Source organism: Fulmarus glacialis, unplaced genomic scaffold, assembly GCF_000690835.1.
Source record: "Fulmarus glacialis isolate BGI_N327 unplaced genomic scaffold, ASM69083v1 scaffold4757, whole genome shotgun sequence".
In the NCBI taxonomy this organism is placed as follows: domain Eukaryota; kingdom Metazoa; phylum Chordata; class Aves; order Procellariiformes; family Procellariidae; genus Fulmarus; species Fulmarus glacialis.
This window is the reverse complement of record NW_009222454.1, coordinates 10,077-37,570: the sequence shown is the minus strand read 5'-3', so window position 1 is coordinate 37,570 and position 27,494 is coordinate 10,077. Positions and strand designations below refer to the sequence as shown.

Below are 27,494 nucleotides of genomic sequence, written 5' to 3'. Positions count from 1 at the left end.
GTGGCTCCCACCACTGTAAGCACGTGGCGCTTGCCGTGGCGGGTTTGTGGGAGTGTGATATAATCAATCTGCCAGGCCTCCCCGTACTTATATTTTAGCCATTGTCCAGAATCTTTGCCTTCAGGCCAGTCCGTGATTCCTGGGCAACTGGGGTTTCCTATTCGGGCCCGTTGTGTGATCAGTGCGACCCACTTACTCCACATAGCATCAGTTGCATGATGTGTAGAGGGGACACTCCCTTTGAACATCCAGCCCATCACCGACAGACAGGAGGAGCTGTGCTTCAGTGCCAACCACTTCCGAAGCAGCTCGAACCCCTTCATATGCTGCCAATATCTCTTCTCAGTTGGAGTATAGCGGGCCTCGGATCTTCTGTATCCCCAACTCCAAAACGCTAGGAATGTGCCTCCTTTGACTGAGAATAAGTCAGTTACTGTGGCTTCAGTGTTTGTAGTTAGCCACTGAAGGAAAATGTGCAGTCATTTGGCTTGTGCTTTTATGGCCCTCTTGTCTGGCAGATGACTCAATCTATGGATTTTCCCCTGTAGCTTGACTAGTTTGTTTCAACACATGGCAAAGCTGTGGAAAGCAAACATAAATCATACGATGTATAAAACTTTACCAATGCATAGGTTTACAAAGTGCCCCCCCTGCCCCTGCTTTTCCAAAAGGTTTGACTGAGAAATCAAAATCTCTAGATAAAAATGCTCTTTTGCTGGCTTAAAAAACCAACCCATATGCATCACACTGAGTTGATCCATAAGGAGCTGATCATAAACTAGAGCTGATTCACAAAATTGCATATCATTTTATAGAAGGTAAGAAAGTAAAAAATGTTAAATAGACTAAACAACTAAAATAGAGCTGGGACTCAGAGGAATGTGATTCCATTGCTGTCTCTACTACTTGTTTTCTGGATAACATTAGATAAGTCATTTTATTTTTGTACTTAAGTTTTCTCATTTGTCAAATGAAATATTGGCACTGATCTTCTCTGTAAGCTGCTTTGAGATCTGCCAGTCAAAAATACAGCCTAGGATCTGGGAATCACAAAATGTAGAGGTCTGTAGTCTTCTAGCCAGTAGTTCATACCTCTGTAGTTACTGGGCATAACTGGAGGAGAGTTTACCAACAGTCTTACAGGCCAGTGTGTTTTATCAATTGTACCAGCAAGAGAAGCTAAACTCTGTAAGCAGCCCGGTTTCTGATGAAGATTAGCCATGTTTGTGCTGCTGTGTTTTGCCAGGGGTTCTCCCAGAGGAGGATGGTTGTACGTTACGGTCCATGAGCTTGATAGCTCTGCAAGCAGAGACAGCCACTCCAGCACTTGGCCACACTCCTCCTCTCCTCCTCCAAACACTACATTCATGGAACTTCTTTGTTATTGGTAAAATGACACATAGCACAGATTTCTTGTTATAGAGAGACTGTCTACTTTATTAATATCCTTAATAGTTTAAAGACAGAACTGGAAATCAATTCACCATTTCCTGTGCCTGGAGTCTCTGGTGCTCAGACAACCTATGACACTGAGGCTGGCCTGCCTGTGATGACTCCATGCAGTGGAAGTCCCAGAGCCAGATTTTCTCAGTGCTGTATCTGCAGTAATAACCTCTCTTCAGTTCAGCTGATGTGCAAGGAGCCAATGCAGCTACCTCGGCATGGGCCTTATTAACTTGGATGCAGTGCTGTGCAAATGCAGCTGCAACTGTTTCTCTGTGTGAGCATTTACCTGAGGCGATGAATTTCTCTTACCTACATTATCTTTGCCCCTCATTTTTCTGGATAAAGCAGAACAGCCTGCAGCTTTGCTGGTAAAAGCATGCTTTTTTCTCTGTGGCACAATTAGTCTTTTAACCTTTCCTGATGGTTCTTTTGTGGTGGGTATAGCCAGATAGAAGGAAGATGAAAAGACATTTTGAGTGAAAATGCAATATAGCTAGGTTAGAGACAGGGAAAAGACTTGAAGGATTTGATTAGGTTAAATAAAGAAGCAATAAGGTTTGCATTATCTCATTGTTTTTCAGTTACTGGTAAATTAAGCTTCAGGAATGGTTTGAGGTTTAGTTGCTAATTCAGGTTACAGGAGCTCCAGAGATTTAGAAGGACATGGATAGTTCACCTTTCCATCATGTCTAAGCAATATCTCTTTTTCATTTGGTTACTCTTTAGTACTGAGAAACAGAAACGTTGTCTTCCATTTGCAGATAGATCCAGAAAATAAAGGTAGGGGAGGCACTTATTGGAGTGTCAGTATTGCACTGGCCTTTTGCAGCAGAAAATTTATGCACAATTTAGCAATAAACTGAGAGGTTGACTCACATAAACACCTTCATCATATGAAACTCAGGTGCCCAGCAAAAGTAAAAATACCTAAAGGCAGGCTGGCAAGAGAAGGCTCACTCCTGTAGATCTTCACCTGAAGAGAATTACCAGTTCAGGATTTGAAGTCTAATGGAAGTTTATTTGTACCAGGTTGCTTTTCTCTCTGAAAATCAATTTTCATCCTTTTTTTTTTTTCCCTTGTTTAATTTCAGTTCTTGGGTGATGCACAAATATTTCACACGTCTCTGAACAGCCTCTTTTTATGACAATCTGCAAGCAGGCCTGCTGGACTGTTCCACTTCCCATACAATCGGGGCTACTTAAGAAAGGCCAGTGCTTTCTTAAATGAGTGTTACAAATTTCCTTTAAATATAATTAAATCTCATAAGTTTTACAGGAAGAGTAAGCAGAGTATTATCAAAGAGGGACTCGTGGAGTATGCTCCTTCATCTTTCAATGCCTGAACGAAATGCCTTGGCTCTGAGTAGAATGTATCCTCTATTAAGTCCCAGTAACATTTGCAGGGGTTGCAGGGGTAAATCCCTGTAGTCTATAACTATTTAACATCCATCAGTTTCCAGGCTGGAAATCTGCACAAACGGTTGCTCCGTGTCAGCACTCTAAATGTTTCCTTTCAGTTTTAATTTGGAAAATGGACTGAAAATGAAGCTTATCTGACAGAGTTTTCTATGGTTTCATAGTGAGGAAGTATGGAGATTCCCCTTAAAAACTCAGTAACTGTCTGAAAACCTGGAATGAATTTTGACCATATATGAGATAGGATGCATTTCAGTATTCAGAACATAACTCAAAGGAGATTAAAAAGAAAACAACACAAAACTTGGTCAGGTGGGTCATTACCATTCCTTCAGAAGTGTGTGGGGATCCAGAGTAAGTTCTCAGGTGGGATGCCAGTGTGGTTAGATATCAGAAGAGGTGGGATAAGTCCTCAGCGCAACATTGGAAGATGCCACGTATAGGTGACCCAATATTGTGTCTTTGTCTCTCTGAGAATTCTTCATATTAGAGATGAATATAAGAAAAGAAAACAAGCCAACAATAATCTTATTACTCATATTGGAATTTGCCTCCAGGACTAATTTAGGAATTATTTTACCTTTTCTCTTTAATATGCTGAGACTTTGTGGACTTCTGTCTCCTGGCCTTTGTAAGAGCCATTCCTTTCATATTAATGACACATGAGCTCATCAGATTCCTGAACTGAAGAGGCATCGTGCTGGAATGCCGCAGCGTCCACCTGCCTGCAGATATGCAGAGCAAATTTGCCACAACACCAAATGACACGGTGGCAAAGAGGCGGTCTGCAAAGTTTGCAGATGCAAGTCGGATAAACAGAACGGCGTTAGCTATCCCAACCTGCATGGCTAACCTTTCTGACAATAGATCACTTCACGTCATCACATTAGTCCGTTCAAATGTTCTGTCATTTATGTGAGTAGGGGTTAAATATGCACACCAAACTAAAGAAAGGCATTTGTTAATGAAGGCTGATAGAGGTGTGGATTTGATTCACTGCCAAGGTTTTGTAAAGATGATCTGATCTACTGCTAGGTTATTCCTCTTTAGATGTAGCTCATTACAGGACATGTTGATCATGTCCTGCACTGAGCCAACACAAGGATATGTGCTGCTAGCATGTAGACACATACCTCTGGTGCATACGCCTGACACGCTGCCAGTTTTGCTTAAAATTCATAGTGTATGAGGCCAGGCAGAGTTGCTGTAACCATCTGTTCAACTTTGTTGCAAAATACACGTTCTTAGAACTTTTTTGCATTAAAAAAAAAAATTGTTCTTTGTTTAAAAAGTGCTAGGGCTGGTGATTCCACCAAAATTCAGAAATCATGAATCAGTACATTTTCCTCTGCACGTTGTCCCCCACTCCAAATCACAAGATTGCAAATCACAATATTTTAGGCTATAAGAATGGATTTTTAGTTCCTTTAATCAGTAGTTTCTGGCCTTCAGGATGCTCTTGAGTGTCTTCATAACAATGGAGGTTTTAACTGTCCTTTAAAACAAGCTGTACCACAACCTCTGGAACCCATGATGCCTGGTTTCTTTCTTACAAATTTGGGTTTCATGACTGAATTCTCTGTTGTCTAATGAGATGCGTTCAGAGTGAAGCCTTTCCCATGACTGGGCCCTTCAAAATACCTTCCCCTTTTTAGATTCTCTGGTATCTAATGGTTGAGATTAGGTCCAATCTCTCCCACTGTGGAAGGACTAATAGGCTCTCCAGCTGCATCCACCTGCCAAATATCATTCTCCCTTAGAAGAGCTGCCAAGGGCGGAAATCCTGTACCGCAGTGCAGCCTCATTTGTTCAGCTTGTCTTTCAGGTGGCCAAAAGTTCATCTGCACGATTAAACAGCCAGAAGCTTTAAAACTGGTGCAACAGAATGTGTAAATTTGTCTTACAGATGAAAGCAAGTTTTCAGTAGTCTCGTGAAAGGAAAATGACTTTTTCAAATTTGATGTGAACCATATTATATTAATCTCTCTTGAGCCTTTCTTTGAATATTTTTTCACAAGCTACTGCATCAAGAAGGGCACACTTAAACCCAGCTGATGTGTTTGAGTGAGATAAGGTTTGCAAGATTTTCAATCTTTTTAATCCCATCAGGTGCTTCCTCTATTTAGGATTTAAAGTTTCTCATACCATAGCCAATTTAGCCCACAGGGCATGGTTACCAAAGCATCCCCTATAGAATGATAAAAACTGATTCTTCCCCAGTACGCATAGATTACAATTTTGTCGAGGTACATCATTCTCCGCCTGAATCTAAGGAAGCACTGTCATATAAAGTAGAGCTGCGTTAATTCAACCAGTTAAGAGAGAGACCTGTAACAAAGGGTCATTATGGGTCCAGATAAAGGACCAGAATAAATTAAATTTCCTGTGACTCACCTGCAACTGGAGAAAAATTTATTGCTTAGTCGCTGCTACAGCATATGGATTTGTCTCTCCCTGTGTACACAGACATGCAGTAAGTATGCAGAGAGTCCCACTGAGGAGAACGAGCCTGTTATTTTGCAACAGGCTGTTGTGAAAACAGGCTGTTTCAGGGGCACCTGCAGCCTCCAGAAGGAAAGGGAGTTAGGTGGGTAGTGTGGAAACTTCTGCAAATGGGTCAAAGAGTAGTGTTGTTAAAAGCCAGAAAGCAGGTGCACACAATGTCCTTTTTGAGTGGACGAACAGTGTCAATAGGCAGGCAAACCAGAGCAACTCTCCTGCTCATTAATTCTGTCTCTCGTTCCACCATTTCCTGTTCATTAACTCCCTCCCGCGTTTCCCCTCTCTGCTAGAGCACATTACTCAGACTCACTCATTGTCTCCGAAAGGGAAGGGTCTTGAAAGAAAGGGCCAGAGCAAGACCTCGCATTCCCCACCTCTCCCAAACTATCTTTCCTGCCAGAAAGAAATGAACAAGCATTTTACACTTCCTTGGAAAGATAAATCTAAGTCAGGTTTAAGGAAGGTATGTGCCCTCCAGCCAGGATTTACCTTTGTGCTCCTTATTCTGTCAAGAAAACTTGTTTTTTCTGAAGGGACTATCTCACCCATGCTCTAAATCTTTCAGGAAGAAATAAACACAAAAGTCTGGTTTTGTTTTAACTGGCTTTTGTAAGGAGGGCTATTTGTTTCTTGTTGCTTTTTCTAAGTTTTGATATATTTTAAGTGGGACTGTTAGCTTGGCTGATCATGGTGGCAGCTTGTGCCACTGTGAGGACAGTAGCAAACGCCTCCCTTTTGATAGGTATCCATTGACTTACCACAGTCCGTGTTTCTCAATGCACTGCTGGGCCACAGAAGTGTCGCCTATGGTCCTAGGCCCTGTCCAGAATGGACAAGGGCTACAGGACCTTCTCTTACACCACTCTTCAGATCAGAGTGTCAGGTATTGTAAGCCTCTGCAGAGATACCAAAGCTGGGTGCAGGGGAGGAAGGGTTTGTGGGCTGGAGAGCTCACACGCTTTGGCCATGTGTCCTGGTTTTGGCTAGGATAGAGTTAATTTTCTTCCTAGTAGCTGGTATAGTGCTGTGTTTTGGATTTAGGATGAAAATAATGAGACACCAGGAAGCACTGTTTCTGCTGGGGTGGTACAGAGCTGCCAAGAAATACAGTCTGCAACACAGCTATTTTATCCGTTGTATCGACAGGCACCAGGAGTGGCAATGTCTTGTTCATTATTTCATCTCCTTTATCCAGACCAGTTAGTACTGGACTTGTTTTCCTACACAGTACCATTGCAAGGGCTGGGACTGTGGAACCACAGTCAAGCCCCCAGCTTGAGCCAGCCCTGATGTGTCCCAGAGCTGCAAGTGCAAGGCCAGACTGACAGACCACACAACCTAGAGTTGCTCTGCCCACATTTGCTTAGGCTGACCCACTAGAATTAGTCCTTTCACACAGAAGCGCTGCCCATGGCCTTTGGATAGTTTGATGCAGTTCTGCCATAAGGCACTGATTCAAATTAAACTCACTGTTAACGGCTACCATAACGTGTGCTCGTGATTGTAAACACCTTGATCTAGGTGCACTACCCTTTCATGTCAGCTTTGCATTAATGCCCTCAAAGCCATGTAGAGCTACAGAAGTGACACAAGCAGCAAGGAGAAAACTGATGCTGTTCACACATTCAAGCAATTTCTTAGCAGAAACAGCATTCCCAAATCTGTGAGACTTTTTTTGGCAATTTACTTTCAGCTTTACTTTATTCCAAATGGCCTGCCCAGCTCTGCACTGTCAAGTAGCCATGGGGTGAGCGTTGTGGTGAGGAACACCCAGTGCTCGTAGTATTTTCATTCAGCGTTAGCTTTCAAAATGTATAGGGATGGATGGGAGAGTGGGGTGGTGAAGAACAAAACCAAAAAAGCCGATATGCATTATTTAGGACAAATGGACTTGATTATAGATCCTGAAGGTGCTATAAAACTGATGGATTACAGGCTCAGCATTTCTGGGATTTGAGCTGTCTGGCTTCCACTGTGCTTTCATTGTGTCAGCTCCCTCTCTTTTCATTGCTGGAAACATTGCACTGGAGCACAAGAGAAGTGAAGCAGGTCCTAACTAGACCCAACAGCTGCCTTTTGTTGCTGCTGTGGAAACAGCTGTAAGAGGGCAATATAATCACTCTTCTGTTACCAGTCAGCTGCATATCATAAGCACCTTTCTTGGATGCAGGAGACCCAGAGGCAGCTCCTGTGGTGATGTAAATGCTAATTGGGCCCACAGCATGCTATTTTGTGCCCCATTTGATATACTAAGCACTTGTTGCTCTGTCCCATGAGGATAAAGTTGACTGAACAGACACTCTGTGCCGCTTTTATTACAAGGAGACTCATGTTTCATTCTTATGTAGGAGGTGTCTTTGCACTGGTTCCTGTAGTGGAAGGAATGGTTTCTTGGCTTTTTGATCTGTTTCTCATCTTTTGTGCAATAAAACTTTACTATGATGTCAGTCAGCCCATGCTTGAAGTGCTCACACTTGGGATGTTGGGGTTTTTTTCTTTTCCTTTTTTACAAATAAGCAAGTTTTGGATGGGTGATGGGGGTTGTTTTTACAAAAAACAAACTCACCTGGACTCACATTAGTTCTGTATTTTTCTGTGTGAGATTACTGATTTAGAACCGTATTTGATGGAAGAATAAGAAATCATAGAAAGAAAAATTTAACAGCTTATCATCACAGGTCGTAGATTGTAATGGGCAGGGCACTATTTGTGTGTACTTGGAGCAGGACTAGGGGTTGTTGTTCTTAGAAAACAGAAACAAACGCAAGAGTATGTAAGTACTGAAGACAGCTGAGCATCACCATTAAGAAAGTGGTCTGAGGACAGCTTGCCTGAGCTTTAGATATTGATTTTAATCTGTGTCCTTGGTCACAACAGTTAACTTACTTGAACTTCAGTTTCCCCCCTATGAAGTCAACTCGTTAACCTTTTAAAGTACTTTAAAGCTCCACCTTTGAAAGGGTTGTAACCAGTCAGAAACTGGATATACTGATTCACCAAATATCCTTTGCAGCTGTTTTGATAGTATGTTTGCTGCTGAGGTGAGGTGGAGTATTACAGTATGTCACTAACTAAGTATTGTGTTTGATGGAGTCTGTCTGTATCAGAACATTCAACTAAAGATCTCAGAAGGTGAGTCTTCAGAGTGTTCATTGGTTTGGCACAGGAGGGCATATAACATGCCAGCTGCGCCTATGGGTACTGTAGGAGATGGATCAAGAAGAGATCCATTGTTGATCAGAGGTGAGAGGGGTGGTGTTAGGTATCTGCTCAGAAAAAAAAAATAAACGAATAAATGTAAGAAACTAAGTCAGAAACGAGTAACAGTTGCTAGCTGTGTAAGTTTCTATGCTGAATGTCTTGAGTTACACTTTGTTTACTCTGTGTTTTTATATCCCAGGTTCAGGTTCAGTGGTCGTATTCTTGGCCTTGCTCTCATTCATCAGTACCTGCTTGATGCTTTCTTCACAAGGCCATTCTACAAAGCACTACTAAGGCTGTAAGTATAAGCATGCAACCATGCAGAAATAGTGATCCTGCAGCGAGTCCTACAGAGACACAGACCCTTGTAGAGTTGCTTTGAGCGCTCTGACCTTCAAGTCTTTTCCGCTGTTTGTTGGTTGGTCTGTGATAGAAAAGAAACACGTTTTAATTTTTCTGTACTTTCTCCAAGAACTTGCCCTTCATAAATACTGACTATGTTGATAAAAGTGCATAATAAGTATGACATTTAGGAACACACATTTGAAAGTGCATGACCCGTAATTCCAGAGTTTGCTACTGGTGAAAAGTTATCAAACTTCAACTACGTGGAACACTGAAAAGCATCTTTGATGGAACAAAACAAAACAACAACAAAAAAGGAGGGGGGTCATATTAAGAAAAATACATAATTTCTGGTGCCTCACTGGTGGAGTAGGTTTTCATTTTGAACACAACTCAGGTTAATTAGGAATGCTAATGTAGATATAAACAGTGAGTGTTTCTTGTTGGTCTTCTACTGTTTTTTACACTAGTAAGCAGAAGCTACCAGTAATACATTACTTTCAATGTCAAGTTTATAAGGTTAAGTTTGATGGACAATCTGTCCCGCTTTAATTAATAGACTGCAATAAGACAAGGTACATAAAATTTGCAGCAATAAGAAAAGCCATAAGCAGTAAGTCAAAACTGCAATTAAATGACAAAGAGCAGAATAAAACGTAGCTGAAATAGTTTATCATTTAGGATGATTCCAAATCAGCAACGATATTTGTTTCAACAGTCCTTCAAGTTCTTTAACTATATTTAATTTTATTTTTTTAACAATGAGTATTGCTGGGGTCTAAACACTCATATCTATATTGTATCTGAGCTAGTCTGGAAATAGCCTGAAACCTAGAGTGCTCCCTGCATCCTTATTGCCCCTTTAGGGGATTACCAGACTGCTCGTAACATCCACCTGCCCTTTCAGCAAACAAGGCCAACTCCTTATTAGCAGAAATTTAGGCTACCTGGTCAGCCTTTTGTCAGTATTGTGTGCTCACGTCAAGGATGATAGATACATGGAAGCAGCCAGGCACAGCATGGTGGGGCCCATCCGGACTGAAGGTAAGCATGTGCTCTGAAGTGCATGGCATCCTGAAGATTCACATAAAATCGAGCCCCAGGGGTGCCTTCCGACAGCAGATAGTGCAGACAGCCAACAGATCTGGCCTTGAGACCAGCCATGCAAAGCAGACAGTTGCAGAACTGCTTCAAGAGGGTCTGTGTAACAGGCTTTGATGTTAACAAAACGTCATGGTTTAACCCCAGCCTGCAACTAAGCACCACACAGCCGCTTGCTCACTCCCCCCGCAGCAGGATGGGGAGAGAATTGGAAGAGTAAAAGTGAGAAAACTCATGGGTTGAGATAAAGACAGTTTAATAAGTAAAGCAAAAGCCGCACACGCAAGCAAAGCAAAACAAGGAATTAATTCACTAGTCCCCATTGGCAGGCAGGTGTTCAGCCATCTCCAGGAAAGCAGGGCTCCATCACGCGTAACGGTTACTTGGGAAGAACACACCCTCACTTCGAACGTGCCCCCCTTCCTTCTTCTTCCCCCAGCTTTATATGCTGAGCATGACGTCATATGGTATGGAATATCCCTTTGGTCAGTTGGGGTCAGCTGTCCCAGCTTGTCCCCTCCCAGCTTCTTGTGCCCCCCCAACCCACTCGCTGGTGGGGTTGGGTGAGGAGCAGCAAAGGCCTTGGCTCTGTGTAAGCTCTGCTCAGCAGTAACTGAAACATCCCTGTGTTATCAACACTGTTTTCAGCACAAATCCAAAACACAGCCCCATCCTAGCTACTGTGAAGAAAATTAGCCCTACCCCAGCCAAAACCAGCACACAAAACCAAATGAACACCAGCTTTATGTTGGACCTTCAGCATAAATTTGTTCACATTCTTAGTACTAAATCATCCTGCCAATAATCATGGGGTCATATATTCAGCTACATCTTTTTTCTTGCCTCGCAATCAGGCCATGTGATTTAAGCGACTTAGAGTACCTGGATGAAGAGTTCCATCAGAGCTTGCAGTGGATGAAGGATAATAACATCACAGATATTCTGGATCTCACCTTCACAGTGAACGAGGAGGTGTTTGGACAGGTGAGCACAGCTATGCAAAACATCTGAAAAGCAAATTTGAAGCTGACAAAGTTGAGCATGATGAACATCTTTCTGTCAGAAGATATCCTTTAGCGTTTCAATAGCGTTTTCTTCTCCTACCTTCTGTTTCTTTCAAGCCACCTGTTTCAATGCAGATGTTTATTCTTAGGGTGTATAATATAAAATACCAGCCCCCCTACAGGCCTATTGAGCCACACACTGATGAGCATGAGGAATTCTCTGGAGTGCAGCTCTTCTCTCCAGGGTATAGTTCACACAGATGTGGCATTCAGTGAATGCAAGCAATGTAACTTAAAGCTGATGTGACTGAAAGGGTGGGGGGTTAGGAGGGAAGAAAAACATTTGGCAGGTGGTTTAAGACCTGGCAACTCTCACCATTATTTTGTCTGATATCTCCCTGTTAGATTCTGTGTCTCATACTTACCTTGCACCTACTTAACAACTTGGTGTGTACATCCATTTGTTATGCCTTCTAGCACTCAACTGTACCTTAGTCAGACAATTCTCTTTAACCTAGCTAGTTATCCTATCTTTAAGGATAACTATAGCCTTAAATAGGGTGCAACCCTGGCTTAAGTGCAGACTGGCAACCAGAACAAGTGTCTCCTGTGGGATTCTTTGTCTTGCACTGAAGCCCTGGTGCTCTGTGCTGTTGTAACCCATGCTAGATTATAACTGTCTCTGGAAAGCCTTGAAGGGACCCAAAGCAATATTCAGACCAAGATTAAGGACCTCCAAGGAGATATTGAAAACTAGAGAGACTGAAGCTCAACAAGTACTGCAGAAGCTGAAGGGATGGAAGTTAACTTGTGTAAGGAGCGGACACACAGTGTCAAAGGGAGCAGAGAGATCAGGTGGAATACACAGAGAGTGGCTCTGAGTCCTTTAAAATAAAGTTGACAGGAGGAGTTTGCACAGAGCTAGGGTAGCTCTGCGAGGTAGGGGAGAGTTAGATTAGCTTCTGAGGGGAGGAATTCTGGCCCTGAGAGTAAAAATGGTGCTCCGCTATAAGCCTGAAAGTAACAGAAAGAAGCAAGACTTCAGGGGTTATTTTCAAAACTGAATTTAGTTTGCTTATAGTACAAGGTCATGATGGATGAGCAGAATCAAGGGTGGATGAAATGAAAAGGCAGAAGAATCGAAGTAAGAAGCCTCTGTAGGAAAGGTAACGCTGTTTTTCCGCAGACTTAAATGCAGGGGCTTTTCACGGGCTTTGAGCTGAGAGCTTGCATGACGTTCAGTTGACACACCTCTGGAAGGTATGGCTATATAAGACTAATACACAAAGACAGCCAGAAACATACAGATGTATTCACAAAGACAGATGAGACATGTTTGTATTTACATTGGAAAACTACAAAGATGAATAAGAATCTCAGCCTGAATTGCCCTGATGCATCTGAAGGTAACATTTGGCACACTAATTACTTGTTATGCTCTTGCCAAAGAAAAGAGCTAGACAATTACATAGGAGTCTGTTGTGGAAGATAAGAGATGGTTCCAAAGAGAACAGAAAAAAATCACAATCTGTTGTAGATACTGTGATATGAAAGCAAAAGAACGCTAAAAGCCAGATTTTTATGCCAGTTCAGATGTTGTCTAGTACTTTATTTCATAAGTAACCTTGCTAGATCTAGTGACGGGGGAAAAAATGGTTCTCACTGTGAATTATGACTGTCAGAATCCAAGAGTCCTAAGTGAAAGTGAGATTCTCCTCCTTCTGAAATTTGCTAAGTGCTGACAGCAAAGTAACGAAGGAATCGCAATCACATTTTATGCTCACAGATGGATCCCAGTTGGAAATTCTTGCACGCCAAGAGTATCCGACCACTTCTATGCCATCTGAACATTGCTTTGCTGGATACATGTGCAAGTGTAGATCACAGTGGGAGCTCTGCTAATATTTGGGAAGCTGGATTTCAAGGGTTGGGTAAGGGAAACAAGAAATAGTGGCTTTTGAGAAGCTGTGCAGTAGATGGGTTACGGCCTTTTTGTCCTGCTTCCACAATGACTTTATTATGGACCAGTCACTACTACTTTGATTTTTTCTTTCTTGTCTCATCTCTGTCATGTATTTAGCTTTTAAACCTTTCGGGCCAAATCTCTTTCTTGGCGCCTTTTTTATTAGAATTTACTACTGAAGAGCTCTAGCCTTCTTGCATACTGGAGCCTACTGTAATAGCAAAGATACCAAGTAAAACCAAGCGTCACACATTTTTACTGGTGGGGACTGCATGCCAATTTGAGAATTTCACTTACAAGGCTGAGAGAGGTGTCAGTTGCTCGTGACCCTAAATACTTTCTCATGCTTTTACCCAATAGAAAGTGTTCTCCCAGGCCTGTCTCCGTTCTCTGTATCTCCCAAACCCTGGCAATTGCTCTAGTCAGGTAAAAGGAATGGGCTAGATTGGTTGAAATGTCTCCTTGTTACTCTGAAACCTGATTCTGAATTCTAGCTCGCAGCCGTGGTTAATGCCTTTATGAACAAGAAAGAAAAAATAGGGACACATTGTTATTGATTGTCTGCCTCCAATTCTAGATAACTAATTGTATTTGAAATTATATGGATAATGAGAAGTTGAAGAAATCACCAGCATGTTTAGGTGTTTGTGGGAAGTCTTGCAGGAGATTTAGAACATCTGGACTTAAGGTCGTGCTTAAAGCTAGACAATGTTTAGTCGTTGGTTTTGACAGATGTATCTTAATGCCTCACAATCTTGAAGAATATAGCATGGCAGCTGGGCCAGGGTCTTACCCTCTGGACGATGCAGCGTGGCTTGTATAATGGTGATGCACTGATTTACATTTCGGAATTTAGCCTGAACCAGCTAAGAATTCCTAACTCATTACATCCAACCTTACTTGTTCTTGCTGTTTTTCAACAAAGCTACAGATTAGATGACTCATTGAGTGTTTCCATAATTCATAATGTTACGACAGGTCCCTCAAGCAAAGTGACCTAAATACTATACACACTGTGTGCTGTCTGTTGGGCTAATAAATAGATAATAATATAAATAATATGTAAATAATACAAATAATGAATATGTATTCGTGCAGCTCATTTACTATCTGTGCTAGACATCATTGTTATAGCAGCAGAAAACTGAAGAGGAGAGCAAAACATTCTTCCTTTTATATCCACTAGATTGAATGTGAAAATAATTGCAAGATAAATATTATTTTCTGTCACATGTGAAGAGTATGTGCTTGCTGAGTGGAATCTAGATTGATTCCTTAAATCCCTTCTCAATCTTAAGCCTTAGTAACCCAAGCCAACTAAATTAACCATTAAAATGCAATAAAATGCCGTAGCTCTTGGTTTAAAAAAAAAAAAGTTATTTACAGTACAAACACTTCTCAGGTTTGGATGGAGGATACAAAACTCTGAATCCCACAGTGACTATATTTGTCATCTGTGCAGGGTGCTGTACAAGTCTTGTTTAGGTAGTGTATTGGGAATATTCATTTTGTGATAATTTCTTTGGCTATTGGCATTTCTGAGTAAACACTTTTATTAGCACTTGGGGAAGGGTAACACTTGTTGTCTAAGAGACAAGTAGAGATCCCTTCCAGTTGGCGAAACAGTCTGCCTATTCCAATACTGTAATTGCCTCTCCATCCTGTTGTTTCCCGTACCGTTTCTTGGATACTACAGCAAGTAGCAAGCTGGTATGGTTGTCACCCTCTCCTAGGGGGGGGAAGGAGAGGAGAAGGATGAAAAGATGGGCCAGAGTGGCACATGGTACATGGCTTACAGATGGTGCTCTCCGAATCAATCTTTGCTGGTACAGTTTGGACTAACCTAAAGGTCAGTCCAGCTTCATCTGGGGCTAGGGCTAGGGCTAGGGCTAGGGCTAGGGCTGTGGGGGTGTCCCTCATTACCCTTTTTATTTCTACTGCAAACAGGCAAGAGGCCAAAAGTCCAGAACTAGAAATATGGCTGTTACATTTTTCACTTACATTTTCAAAGTACAACTTAAATTTGAAACACAATGTGATCCATACATTGCTACGCCGCTATTTATCTTTGTTCTGTAGGTGACAGAGAGAGAGTTGAAATCTGGAGGGGCAAATACAGCAGTGACAGAAAAGAACAAAAAAGAGTACATTGAGAGAATGGTTAAGTGGCGAGTGGAACGAGGAGTTTTTTCAGCAGACAGAGGCCCTGGTCCGTGGCTTCTACGAAGTAAGTAACAAAATGATGCTCCCAGAGTCTTCCATTCCTCATCTGAATGAGATGTCCCCATGGTTAAGCCATGCTTCATCGGTACCCTAGGAAATAGCTAAACAGACACAGATGGCAAGGAATTGGAGCGCCTGGATCTGTAGAGACAGGGACCTTGGATATGGCATGTTTAGCATTAAGGGAGAAAGGAAAGAAATGTGTATTCTGAATATGATAAAGCATAACGATCAAGAATTAAGAAAGATACTGCTTTCCACATAGTAAGAGAAGTAGGCATTTGCAAATTTTGTTTTACCCTGCTGTGATACAAAAGAAGATTGTGAAGAATTGCACACTTCAGTGGTGTGACACACTGTATCTTTAGGGACTCATTCCAGTAGAGTTGGCCCTGGGATGCAGTCAGCTATTATCTTACTGGTATTCATGGATGCTGCTCCACTGTTGTCCCTGGATTTTGCTAATTTGTCTTTGCTGAAGACCTGGATCTGAGAATATCCTTCTGGCAGAGCTGCTACAAGGACTGCCAAAGACTGGATGAAAACCTATGGCTTTGCTGACCAACCCATGTAGTCACCTATTCTTGCCCCCCTTACTAATCATATTCAGACATGTATCTTGCCCTGGCAGCTGTATAATATAAGTAGAAGTTGAGGGCTATCTCGCAGAGGGAAATAAACTGAAAGAATGGCAACCCTAGAAAATGAAACAGATAATGGACATGCAGAATAGTACTGGTAACTGATGGCTCCAAGCAGTCGTGCACTGACATTTACTGGGGATGGAAGCCAGTGAGGGTGACTTTATAGCTGAATAGACTTGGTCATCCTTTTCCTGTAGAAAAGGGTTGGCTAAGTGACTCCATATGGTTTACTAAAGTGTGCATATGGTTTGCTAGCTTTTTCTCCCTGTGAATACTGCAGGCTGTTAAAGCTTTTGGTTTCACATAATGAAGGAAGTGAACCTCAGCTCTGTCTTCAGTGGATAAGACCTGAGGGCACTCCTACACAATTGTAATCAAATTGCAATGCGAAACAAATATAAAATAAATTGTCCATATTACAAATCCAGTCTTTGACTATCAAAATCACTTGTCAGAATGAATGTAACAGTGAAGAATGTTCTGCACGGATTATGTCCTGTCACTTGTGTTGTTTCATTCTGGTCAAATCTTGTTCATCGTTGTTTGCAGCTCAAAACATCAGCAGACTCCCTGAAGAACAGCACAGATTTATCAGCAGCGGAGTGGAAGTTAGCTGTCAGCATGCAGACTTCGTCAGAATAAAGAGCTGGCCATCAGAGCCATAGGTTTATGAGACATTGCATCTGCTTTACTTGAAGTCTGAAACTCAGCTTACAAGTTTTTTTTGTTCCAGGTTGTGGACTCCAGGCTTGTCTCTGTTTTTGATGCCAGAGAACTGGAGCTGGTTATAGCTGGCACTGCAGAAATAGATCTCAATGACTGGCGTAACAACACAGAATATCGTGGAGGTAAACTGCCTGCTGATGCTTACTAATATCTTGACTGTTTTCAGTCTAAAACATGAAAGACTTGGTCCATCTTTTTCTTCTGTCTTTCCTGAGGGAAATGCCCTATTTTATTCAGGAAGTTTTTGTGAAGAGTAACTCATAAAATAAAATAAGTAAGATCTCAGGTTTGGATCAACAGACGTAATAATACTGAAATTGCTTCTGCTACTTCAATCCAGATTCTACCTGCTCAATTCCTACCGACTTAATGGGAGTTTTGACTATTAAGGACTGAAAAGGATTTGCAGTATTAGATCTAAAAGTTACTTACTCAGATGACTGTGAATGAACTCCTGGCCTCACTGAAAGTAATATCACAAGTCCTCTTGGCTTCAGCAGGGAGATGAATTCAAGAGCTGAATTTCATGGTTCCCAATTACACTTCAACAAAATACAAATCTTGTTTAACCATCCCCTCAGCCTAAACTATGTCAAGCTGGATTTTTCCCCTTCTCCTCTAATGCTTGGCCTGGTTTTGCTTTAAATGCGGAGCATGATTTATCCAGGCTGTCTTGGATGATGGATAAATGTGAAATCCACCAGTTCTGCACTACAAAAGGAAAGTCCCTGAGGTTCACATATCCTCCCCTGAAATACAAGGTTTAAGTCTTTGCTGCTCACTGCCCAGCTTTTGTGTTACCTTGAAATACGCAGCTTACCACAAGCACAGCTGGTCCCCCAAGTTATTCTTCTCCTCCTTTTTTCTGTTTAGCTATTCAAACAGATTCAGCCTGGGTTTATGCTGGCTTTCACTAGCACAAACCAAGGCACAGAGCCCCTCAGGTGGGAAGTTTGCCAGGGAAGGGCTTGCGGCAGCAAACTCCTGTCCATATGTTGAACACTATTGCAATCCAAAAGAGAATTTACTTGAGAACCAGAAATTGTTAAGTCATTAGGACTCGCATTGTGTGGCGTATCGCAATTGGTCTTTTATATCTCGTGCAGGTAACTCCAGTTCTTGCAAAGGGATTTGTGGGAGGCCAATGTAACTCAAATATATGTATTTGAGTTTCAGGGTTTCAAATGAGTTAGTAATATTATAGTATCCACAGCCAGGACAAGATGGGGGCTGGAACCTACTGCTCATCAAGAACAAGATATATTGTTAGGTCAGGATCTTTTCAGTAGGAGATCTATGCCCCATGCTAGTGGGAACATATTTCAATGTTACACTTCCCACTTAGAGGGGCTGATTTTAATTTCTCTCTCTTGCTTCTTGATTTAGGTTACCATGATGGACACATAGTAATACGGTGGTTCTGGGCAGCAGTGGAGAGATTTAACAATGAGCAGAGACTCCGGTTGTTGCAATTCGTCACTGGAACATCAAGCGTGCCATACGAGGGCTTTGCAGCTCTCCGAGGCAGCAATGGGCTACGGCGCTTCTGTATAGAGAAATGGGGGAAAATAACCTCCCTCCCAAGGTATGTCCCAACTAGGATACAAAACCAGAAGTGCTATGAGAAAGGTGAGCCTGGTACTTTTTTGCATCTCTTTGCCAGGGAAAGATAATGAATACAGTAAGGACATCTTAAAACAGCAAAGAAACAATTACCAGTTTGTTCTGTAATTACATTCAGAGAAAAGTGTTTTCTTTTGCTGCCTTTCTGATTTGCAGGCTCAATTTAAGCCACTTTGAATCCTGGTAAATGGTTAAGATAAGGATTTCCATAGGTCCAAACCTAGTTCTTTTATTTTGATTCTGGAACAGATCCAGACCAGCAGGAGCCTGTCAGTTGATTCTGTTCCCTTTACTTCCAAAATACTAGTAAAAATTCTTGTGAGTTTACAGAGCCATAAAAGCCAGAATCTGTCTCGGAGTTTTGGCCAGAGACCTGTGTATAATCCCTTCATTTGCTCTGATGGCTCCACTTTTTCATCACAAGGAAGCTTGGTGAAGGGACTTCGGACCATGTGGTGATAATACCCAATTTGTTACATCTGGTTCAGTCAGCCAGCTAGGAGCAAATGAGCCATAATGCCATACAGAGTCAACAGACTTCACAGTGCTTCCCAAAGGAGGGGTCATCTTCCTTTTCAGAACAAAGGGACTGGGGCACAGAAGGGTGGTCGGACTTGCCTAAGGCCACCCAAGAGAGCCATGGCACAGCCAGTGATACATTCAGCTTTGAGTTCTGCTCCAGCACTTTATCCGTGGCCAGCACTCATCCTTCCTCACTGAAGTGAGTCACCTTTTCTTGAATGTCCTTACAATTGCCTGAGGCTCTGCCCCATTGAGATTACAGAGCATTTTTCATGGGCCCACATCTCGGCACCTCTGAGATACTTTTGCTACATGACCCTTTTGCATAACATTTGCCCTCCAAAGGATGCTTTCTTCCTGCTCTTATCATTTGCTTTCAGCTGCAATCCAAAGGAGGCTACTTTCATGGCACAGAGAAAAAAAGTCTTCTCGCAGACCTTGCAGATATATTCAGACAATCAATTAACAATAGGTCCAGTACTTTCTAGTTACTTGTCATCCATGTTGTTTACCCAGAAGCATACTATAAGACATGGACTTGAGCAGACCTCCAGAGTCCTCTGGAGAGGGAAAGTCCAAATATGGTCACCCTCTTAGTACAAGCCTGCTCAAGTCCATGCTTATGCAGTGGGGATACACAGGAGGTGGACCAGGGCACTGTATCAGCAGACATTCTGAGCTGACATCTTACATTGACTTCTTCTAAAGTCAGGAGAAGGGAAGTGTTTTTAAGGCACAATTAGGCTCACCTGAACACAGACTTTTAAAATAGCTCAGTTGAATCGCACCTGGTACATTCTGATTTATGTCCATTGACCATAAAGACTCTACAGAGACTATATGGAGAACTAGAGCCTACATGAAAGCTAGATGTAGGCACTGAGATTTAAAAACAGATGAAAACATGTAAGGTCAGTGAGATGACTCATGCTCTCTGAGCTTCAGCCAGCAATATGGAAAGAAAGCCTGAGAGCTACAGTTTGCTATGCGTAGGCCTGATCCTCCTTTTGCAGCATATATATAGTCTGGTTCGATGTAAGGGTCTCAGGGCTGACCAAGGGCCTTCCTGCCTGTTGGATTCAAGGGGCTCGGCGCTGGCCAGGGGCTTCCCTGCCTGTAGACAGGCAGCAAATGGAAGTCACAGACTTGTGCAGCATTTCTGCAGAGCTCTCTTTGCACTCCTTCTGGGATGGAAAGGGGCGAGAGCGGAGGGTGGACCTTGGCATGTGCACTGAAAATGCCCTGGGCTGACCCATCAAGTTCTGAAAAAGTAATTGGCCTCTTTCTGCTCTGCTTAACTTTCTTTGTGAACCTAGGCATTACTTATGACCTAGATTCAGTTAGCCCCAAGATATTCACATTAGCGACTTTATGTTTGTCTGCTGATCACCTAACTTGCTGCTCTCCCTGAAAGAGGCCTCTTTTCCAGGTGAAAGTTGTTAGCACCTTTTAGAAGTCTTAGAGCTCTGCATTCATTTTAGCCAGGGGAAAGAGAAACAACACTTGCTCATGGGGAATAAACACAGCTTGATCACCATGAATTATTACCTGCATTTTTATAAAATTATGGGGTGCTGCCAAGTATACACAGTGTTAAGAAATACATAAAACACACAGGCAAAACCTGGAGGCTCCCTAAATCCTTAGTTAAGCAACTAAATAAATGTTGTTTTAAACTTTTTTTAAAAGCCTGATTATGGATTGCTTGTGTTTATTTAGATTTACTTACATATTTACTTTGACTTAAGAGGCTAAAAAAAAGTCATATGTCATATCCTGTAGGCCTTTTGGCCCCTGTGTTATGAGAGTAACTAACTTTAGCTGTTTAAAATAAACCACAACAAATTCCCTTGTCCTTCTAACAATTCCTACAATTTCACAGTGAGAGTTACCCTTGCTCCACATTTTCAAAGCCCTAGGAAAAAAAAAAAAACAGCTTTCTTATATCTTAGCAATCATCAGATTTAGTCATTTACGTGCTTAGGTGTGGATTGCACCTCTTAATTACTGGCCTTAGTTCTTAGGCCCTGACCCAATAAATGCGATGCTGTGAGAGGTGTTACGGAAGCTTGCATAAAGCTGATGCATTTGGCTTTCCTGACAACCAGGTAGATGGTGGCTCACTGGGGATAGGTTAGTCTGCCCTTTGGATTTTCAGCTGCTTTACAAAGTATTGAGATAACTTTTAACTCTATCAGGAGAGTCCAGGACTCCTTCTGTATTATGTCACTCCTGCTCCAGATAGTAGTTAGGTGACTCTCCCTTACATCTTGTCCTTACACTTCGGCAATGGAGCATGCAACTGCCATTTGCCTATAGTGAGCAAAGATGTGATAATACCTAAACCAGTCATGCTTTTGCACTTGTGACAGCAATGTGGCACTCCCAGAAAAGAGGCGTGGTGCAAATTTGTAAAATGCAACACTTTTCGAAGAATAACCACTAATACATAATGCCCAGAGTGCTTCTTGAAAGCACTGAGGATAAGCAAGACTTTTTCAGGAAGGTTGAGAATCTGATGATCCCTTGTTCATCAGTACCAGTTCCTCTACATGAACAGGGTAATGGTGGTGTAATATGTTCATGTAAGACAAATAAGAGCTAGATTACACCGGTGGTTTATTTCTGGAGTGTGCGTGTGTACCAGACACATTATTCCTATCTATATTTACTTTGAGTCCACACACGTTAGAAAGTCAAAGTACTATACAGCTCGGAGAAGCTGCTTTAATACCACATCTCTAGATGATGACCCTAAAGCAGGTTCCAAAGAGAGTGCCAAATTTACAGATCTGTCAGTGTAAATCTGCAGCATGGTTTCTTCCAAACTAATGTAGCTTGTTGTATGAAATAACACTGAATAGGTTCAACCACTTTTTCATCAAGGTTGAGTTTTACTCTCCCTATCTAATATGCAGAACTTTCTCCCAAAATACGAGAATTAGATATTTTACTTCTTGTAACTGGTTGCCTGAGTAGGAATGGATGGAGAATTCTTCCAGCTATAGCCTTTTCTGAAGCAGGAAGCCTCTCTTCACCTTTCCTGGTCATGCAGATATTTAACACGGAAGCAGTTTTAGCAGTAGTTTCACAAGAACTTATTCTTTGTTCCCCACCAAACATTAATGATCAGACACTGGCTTTCTAGAGGGAATAACATAGCTTCATCTGATACTGTGGGTGCAGAACTCCTGGCCCAAAACAAACCTCTGCAAAGAACTGACAGTGTTTTCTACTATAGCCATAGGAGACAACAGTTCCCTCTTCTTAAAACCTCAGTCTGCAAAAATGTTCAGTGCCTACAAATGCCACTGCCCCATCTTCTTGTTGCGCTCCTCACCTGCCCAAAACTCCTGTCAGCTCCAAGGTTATTTCTGTTTGAGTATCAATTAAGTAAGGACCTCAGCATGTATCCCAGTGATTCAAATAATCACATTTGACGCAATGAGGTCACTTTCCCCGTCAGTGCTGAGCTGCAACTACCCTTTCATCAAAAGAGATTTTCGTTCAGCAGAGTAATATTTGTGATTACCACCATACTGTCTGTGGTTTATGTATGATAAAGATTACCAGTGCTAGTAAATATCTGATCTTTTGTAAGAGAATTCTGTCCCTCTCTATTAGATGATCAAGTATTTAATCGCCCTAGAATCCCATATAGCAATTAAAAAAAGATTGTGTATGACAACAAAGAGCTTTGTTCTCATAATTTCCTTCTTTCCCAGTGGACTGAGTGTGTGTGCTTTGCTGTCTTTCATCAGTCCTCATCTCCCATCCCTCTTCTCTTTCCTCTTTTCTCACATACAACAGAAATACCATCTACAAATCTACATTCATCTATTAAGCAGTGGTCGCCAGACAGCATATAAATGTTCCTTCTTACAGACAAAAGGAACAAAAATTGATCCTGTGTGTCCTGAGGTTGATCAAAGAGGGGTTTGTGGGTTCATCTACAGGAAGCAAGTTGAAAAGGAGAAATGCCCAGTTTCTGCCTGATAGGAATGGTTGTGTTAGAATGCAACTCTTATTTTAGTTCATCGGTTCAAGCTGTAAATAAGATAGGAGGGAGTTCTGTGCACACTTACTGCCTTTGGAGTGTCATCGTTATGGGGTTTAAAGGAAGTGACAAAGAAGAGAAGAATGCAAAAATCTTAAAAGCTTCTACTTACCATCTTTAGAGAGAATTCTTAAAAGAAAAGAAATAGCACAGCACTGTGAACAGTGAGCAAGATTAAAGGTTCAGACCCACCAAAACTACTTTGAGCAATAAAGACAGACTGCCAGGAAGAATGAAATTTTAAGTGGTCCGTTTACTGCTTTACTTACTGGAGGATGAGGGCACATAAGGGTCAGAGTTCGTTTACACGACTTTATCTTGCAGTTTCTTCTAGAGAAGCCAGAATCTTTTCCATAAAAGCTCTTACCAATCTAATTCTTATTCCAGACCTCTCACTCCCTGAACACCCTCTCAAATGTCAGCAGGCTTATGTGGTAGGAGGCTTAATCAAGGGAAGAAAACCTTTTCTTATTGCAGTGACTTGCACTGCTGATGTAATGTTTTCACCCCAATATGTGCAGCAAGCCCAGTACTACAAAATAGCAAGTGTCCCCTGGGTTATGCTTACTCACTCTCACTGGGATCAGTAGTAGGAAGTCAACGCCATTCGGAAGGAACTTACCCCTTTGGAGGACAAGACACAGAGTTAGGCAACAGTGGCTGTTACGGAAAATATCCCTGCCTCTTAATTTCCCTGTGTACTGCAGTATCACACGGCAATATGATATAACAGAGTAGAGGCTGAGCAATTTGTCTTTAGTCCGGTTTGGAAAATAAAGGTTTCAGCTTTCAGTTGCAAGAGGCAAAGGCACTATGCACAGCAATACTGAGGAGAGAGGAAACACTGAATGAAAAGGAGTCCCAATCAACCCTCTCTCTTATTTCAGGTGAGGCAGAATATGTTGTTCAGTTACACAAGTAGACATCATGTCTGACCTTTGCAGCAAAGAACCAATTAGACCCATTGCTGAATGTATACCAGACAATTTTGCACATAATTATCTTGTTGTAAGATTGAGTGGGCTTCACTGGCATCATCGGAGTTGCAGTGGATCCACATTAGTTTCACAGACCAGAATTTGAACTCAGATTTTGCCCTTAGCAATATATTGTGTTTTGCACCTTAAGTAGGTGGAAGTGTAAACCTAACTAGCATAGGACTCCTGAAAATTAGTTTTCATTTTTGTTTTGATGGCGGTTTTTGGAGTGAAAGGATCTTTTTTCTATAAAGTTGTTGAACTGGAGAACACGAGAGCTTGGCAAAATGCTTCAGTGTTTGTAGACATGTTATCTTTTTCTTCCTTTCTTTGTACTAGTTTCTCCCCACAATAAATTCCTTGAGACCTTCTACAGAAGAGTCCACTTCTGTAAACATCACAATAGGAAAAGGAGTGGATCTTTTTTCTGAGTTTGGCTAGGTCAAGAATGACTAAAAGTCAACAGCATTGCAAGGTTGCTTCATAACCAGTATGAAATGAGATGGATGATGATCAGTCAAGATGAACGTCTGCAAGAAAATAAACAACAGAGTCAGTGGCTGTGGATATGTCTGCATCGCACAATAGGATGCATGATAGTGATGTCTGAGATGCTATGTCTCATACAGTTAAATGTGCCACGGTTAAGTACCATACAGAGATATTACTTTAGGTTCAGCAAAGTTATATTCGCAGAATCCACACCTGAGCCACCATGACTATGCTGCTTCCAATTCTGGAGCCAGGCAGCTGAGCTTCTCAAGACCAGCTGTCTCTGAATGGCGCTCTCTTGCCTATGATAAACACATTCTGAATGGACTACAAGAATCCTTCAGTTAATTAACTTCCAGTGGTTGATACGTATTGGCAACGGATTGTAGAAACAACTTATGCTGCCAAAGATTGCTGAGATAACAATAAACAGTGCAGGGCTACTCATGGATAATACACATGAGCTGCCACATTTAATTTCAAGAGATGTATTAAATAATGGCTTTATTAGTGTTCCTTTTTCACTAACTCACATGTGTTTCCAGCTCATTTCCGCAAATTCTGTGTTTATTGTGCACTCTCTCTGAGAGTGACCAGCTAACAAATCTTCATTCAGAAGGGAAAAAAGGATGGTAAAAGCTCTCCTAATTGAAATTGTGTGATGCAGTGAAGATTACGTGCCTCTGGCTATTTCAGTTGCCTGATTGCTTTTAATGATTCACAATTGCGGCTTGATAAAACTCTCCCTCTGAATCTGCAAGTCTCAGGCCAGCCCATCTACCAGTATCATGTTTTTCTCACTTTGTGGGTGGCCTAAGAGATGACTAGCATGGTTTCAAATAGTTTCTCCAAGATAGCTCTTCTGCTTCAGTTTTGAAGAAATAACATTGAATTAAAGTATGAGATAGAAAAGCTAGAAGTAAAACAACTGCTCGGCTTCTAAAAATACTAGGGGCCAGGAGCTTAGACGTTGTTGGCCATTGAGGCTACATTTCCTTCTGTAGGGTTTTGTCAATTCACATTTACCGGAGGGAGCAAGAGGAAACAGAAATTTCTAGCATCATGTAAAACTCCAAGTTGACTGAAAAAAATGAAACCATTTTAATGAAAATGTGCCCCCCCTGTTTGTTGAATGAGCTCTACATTTTTTCAGTCAGTTGAAATGGATGAACTCTTGGGGCAGGGACTGTTTCTTCACTCCACATTTGTATAGCACCTCACACAGTGAAGTGCAGTCCACATCTGGGTCTAATTGCTGCTACGAGGAAAGCTGCAACAAGGTGGAGGCATGCATGGAACCCGTTCCACAGCTTCTTTTGAAGATGCTGCCCGTTGGGGGTAAATATAATGATAGAACTGAGGGAGGAGAGGGTCATCAACTTGGCAGCTTGCTCTGTACAAAATATTTTGCTTTTGCCTTGGCTACTACAAATAAATAACATTTAAAGGCCAGACTTGCAGCAGATGGCCAACAGCTGACATAAAGGAACATTTTCAGCAACCTTCCTTCTTCAGTTAGCAGATCCCTGAATGGTCTTTCACCAGTCAGCCCTGCCTCACTATAAACGCATGCTGAGCCCATTCTGTCAGTATAGTTCATCACATTATGCTTGTCCACTGTGCAAAACTTACTAGTTGCTTATGTTGGATATACAGCTGAGTTGCATTTTTTTGGAAAAACTCAAAGCAACCAAAATTATAGTAGTGGAGTTTTCTATCAGGGCCTAGACCCCAGCTCCTCAGTGACCTCCAGCGTTCTTCTCCATGAAGACCCCTGCAACATCTAATGCAGGGATAGCAGAGAATGATGTTACGTTGATACTTAGCTTGTGTCTTCTATTTGAAATATTCATATGTATGTGCATATACATTTCAGTACCTCAGATTTTGGCAGAATTTGAGAGTTTAATAGTTAGAATTTCTTTTTATTTGTCTTGAGTGAACTTGAATATCATGAGTCTCAGTAGGAACGTGTTTTCTCAATTCTTATTTTCTCAAGTTATTTAGATTAAACTTAACATGTAGCATATTTTCCTTTTGCAGGGCACACACATGTTTCAACCGTTTGGATCTTCCACCTTACCCCTCATATTCTATGCTGTATGAAAAGCTGCTGACAGCTGTTGAAGAAACTAGCACCTTTGGACTTGAATGAGAGGGTTCAGGCACTTCTGGTGTTTTTCTGGCTGATGATGTCACCTTTCCTGTCCACCATCATTTGATCTTGGTTTCCCATGTTTTTATTTTTGAAAACAAAACAAACAAACAAAAAAATCAAGATTGACAAAAGCTGTGCATGAAGAACTGCCGCCCTCTAAGATCTAACCTTCATGCTTTCATCCTCTGTTTCCAATGGACTGCTAGTCTGTATGCAATAGAGAAACAACTGTCTCAAGGTTTCTGTATATCTCTACATACCTCCATTAATAACAATGAAAATACAAATGCAAGTTACACTACACTTGACCAAATGTTAATAAATGTTTACTTCCACCTACGTTGATTAAAAAATAAAAAAACCTCATCAAGCATTCCAAGCTTTTATATGCCCACATCTTCTAAGTCAATTCACAGCCCATCTTACTCCTTAACCGTTGAATCCAGTATTAAGAGCTGGTCAAATATATCTTCATCCATCCTTGTTTTCCCTGTATGTATTGTCCATCTGAGAGACACCTATGAGCAAAACTGAAATTTTTATATATGAACTCATAATCCACATCAGTTGCATCAGCTGGAACTGGCCCAGATACATGGTGCAGATAAGACCTTCAAAAACTAAAAAACCAACCTGTAACGCAATGCAAAGCATAACAGCGATTGTTATGATTGTTACTTGCCAGTACTGGAGAGAACTTGCACTTCAGAGATATTGGGAGGGGCATCTCCATTGTAATGTTTACCACACAAGAAGCACAAGGTTGTGCACACTCAAGAAGGCTGTCTTACGTAGCATAAAGGACAAGGCTCCCTTACCTTAGTATTGTATATGACAAGGAAAAGGGAAAATAAGAAGAATGTTCTACTCTTATGAATACCCTTGGGTTCTGTTTACCAGATCTTTGTTTTCTGATGTTTAAAATGCTCCTCTCCAAATGAGAAGTCTAGACAATCCCATCCCCTGTGTCAGAAGCCATTTATTTTCTGTCAGGCTGGGCTAATCTATGGTTGCTGGGGGCGGTTTTCAGTTCTGTCGTTTTTCTTTTCTTGTTCAGTGCAAATCTCCATAACCTCAAGAGTGGTTATAGTCAG

The 27,494-nt window shown here is 41.6% G+C and overlaps 1 protein-coding gene across 1 annotated transcript in view; it reads left to right on the top strand.

Annotated features, from left to right (window-relative positions):
* The window catches only part of HECW1 (HECT, C2 and WW domain containing E3 ubiquitin protein ligase 1), a gene marked incomplete at its 5' end in the record, with an annotated part of 85,786 nt that extends 59,013 nt beyond the window's left edge, over window positions 1–26,773 (top strand). Inside the window, 7 exon segments of the mRNA XM_009581443.1 lie at window positions 8,765–8,863; window positions 10,866–10,995; window positions 15,058–15,165; window positions 15,167–15,205; window positions 16,579–16,693; window positions 17,958–18,156; window positions 26,286–26,773. Coding sequence (XP_009579738.1) covers window positions 8,765–8,863; window positions 10,866–10,995; window positions 15,058–15,165; window positions 15,167–15,205; window positions 16,579–16,693; window positions 17,958–18,156; window positions 26,286–26,397 — 802 coding nt within the window.
* Between the last annotated feature and the right edge of the window lie 721 nt (window positions 26,774–27,494).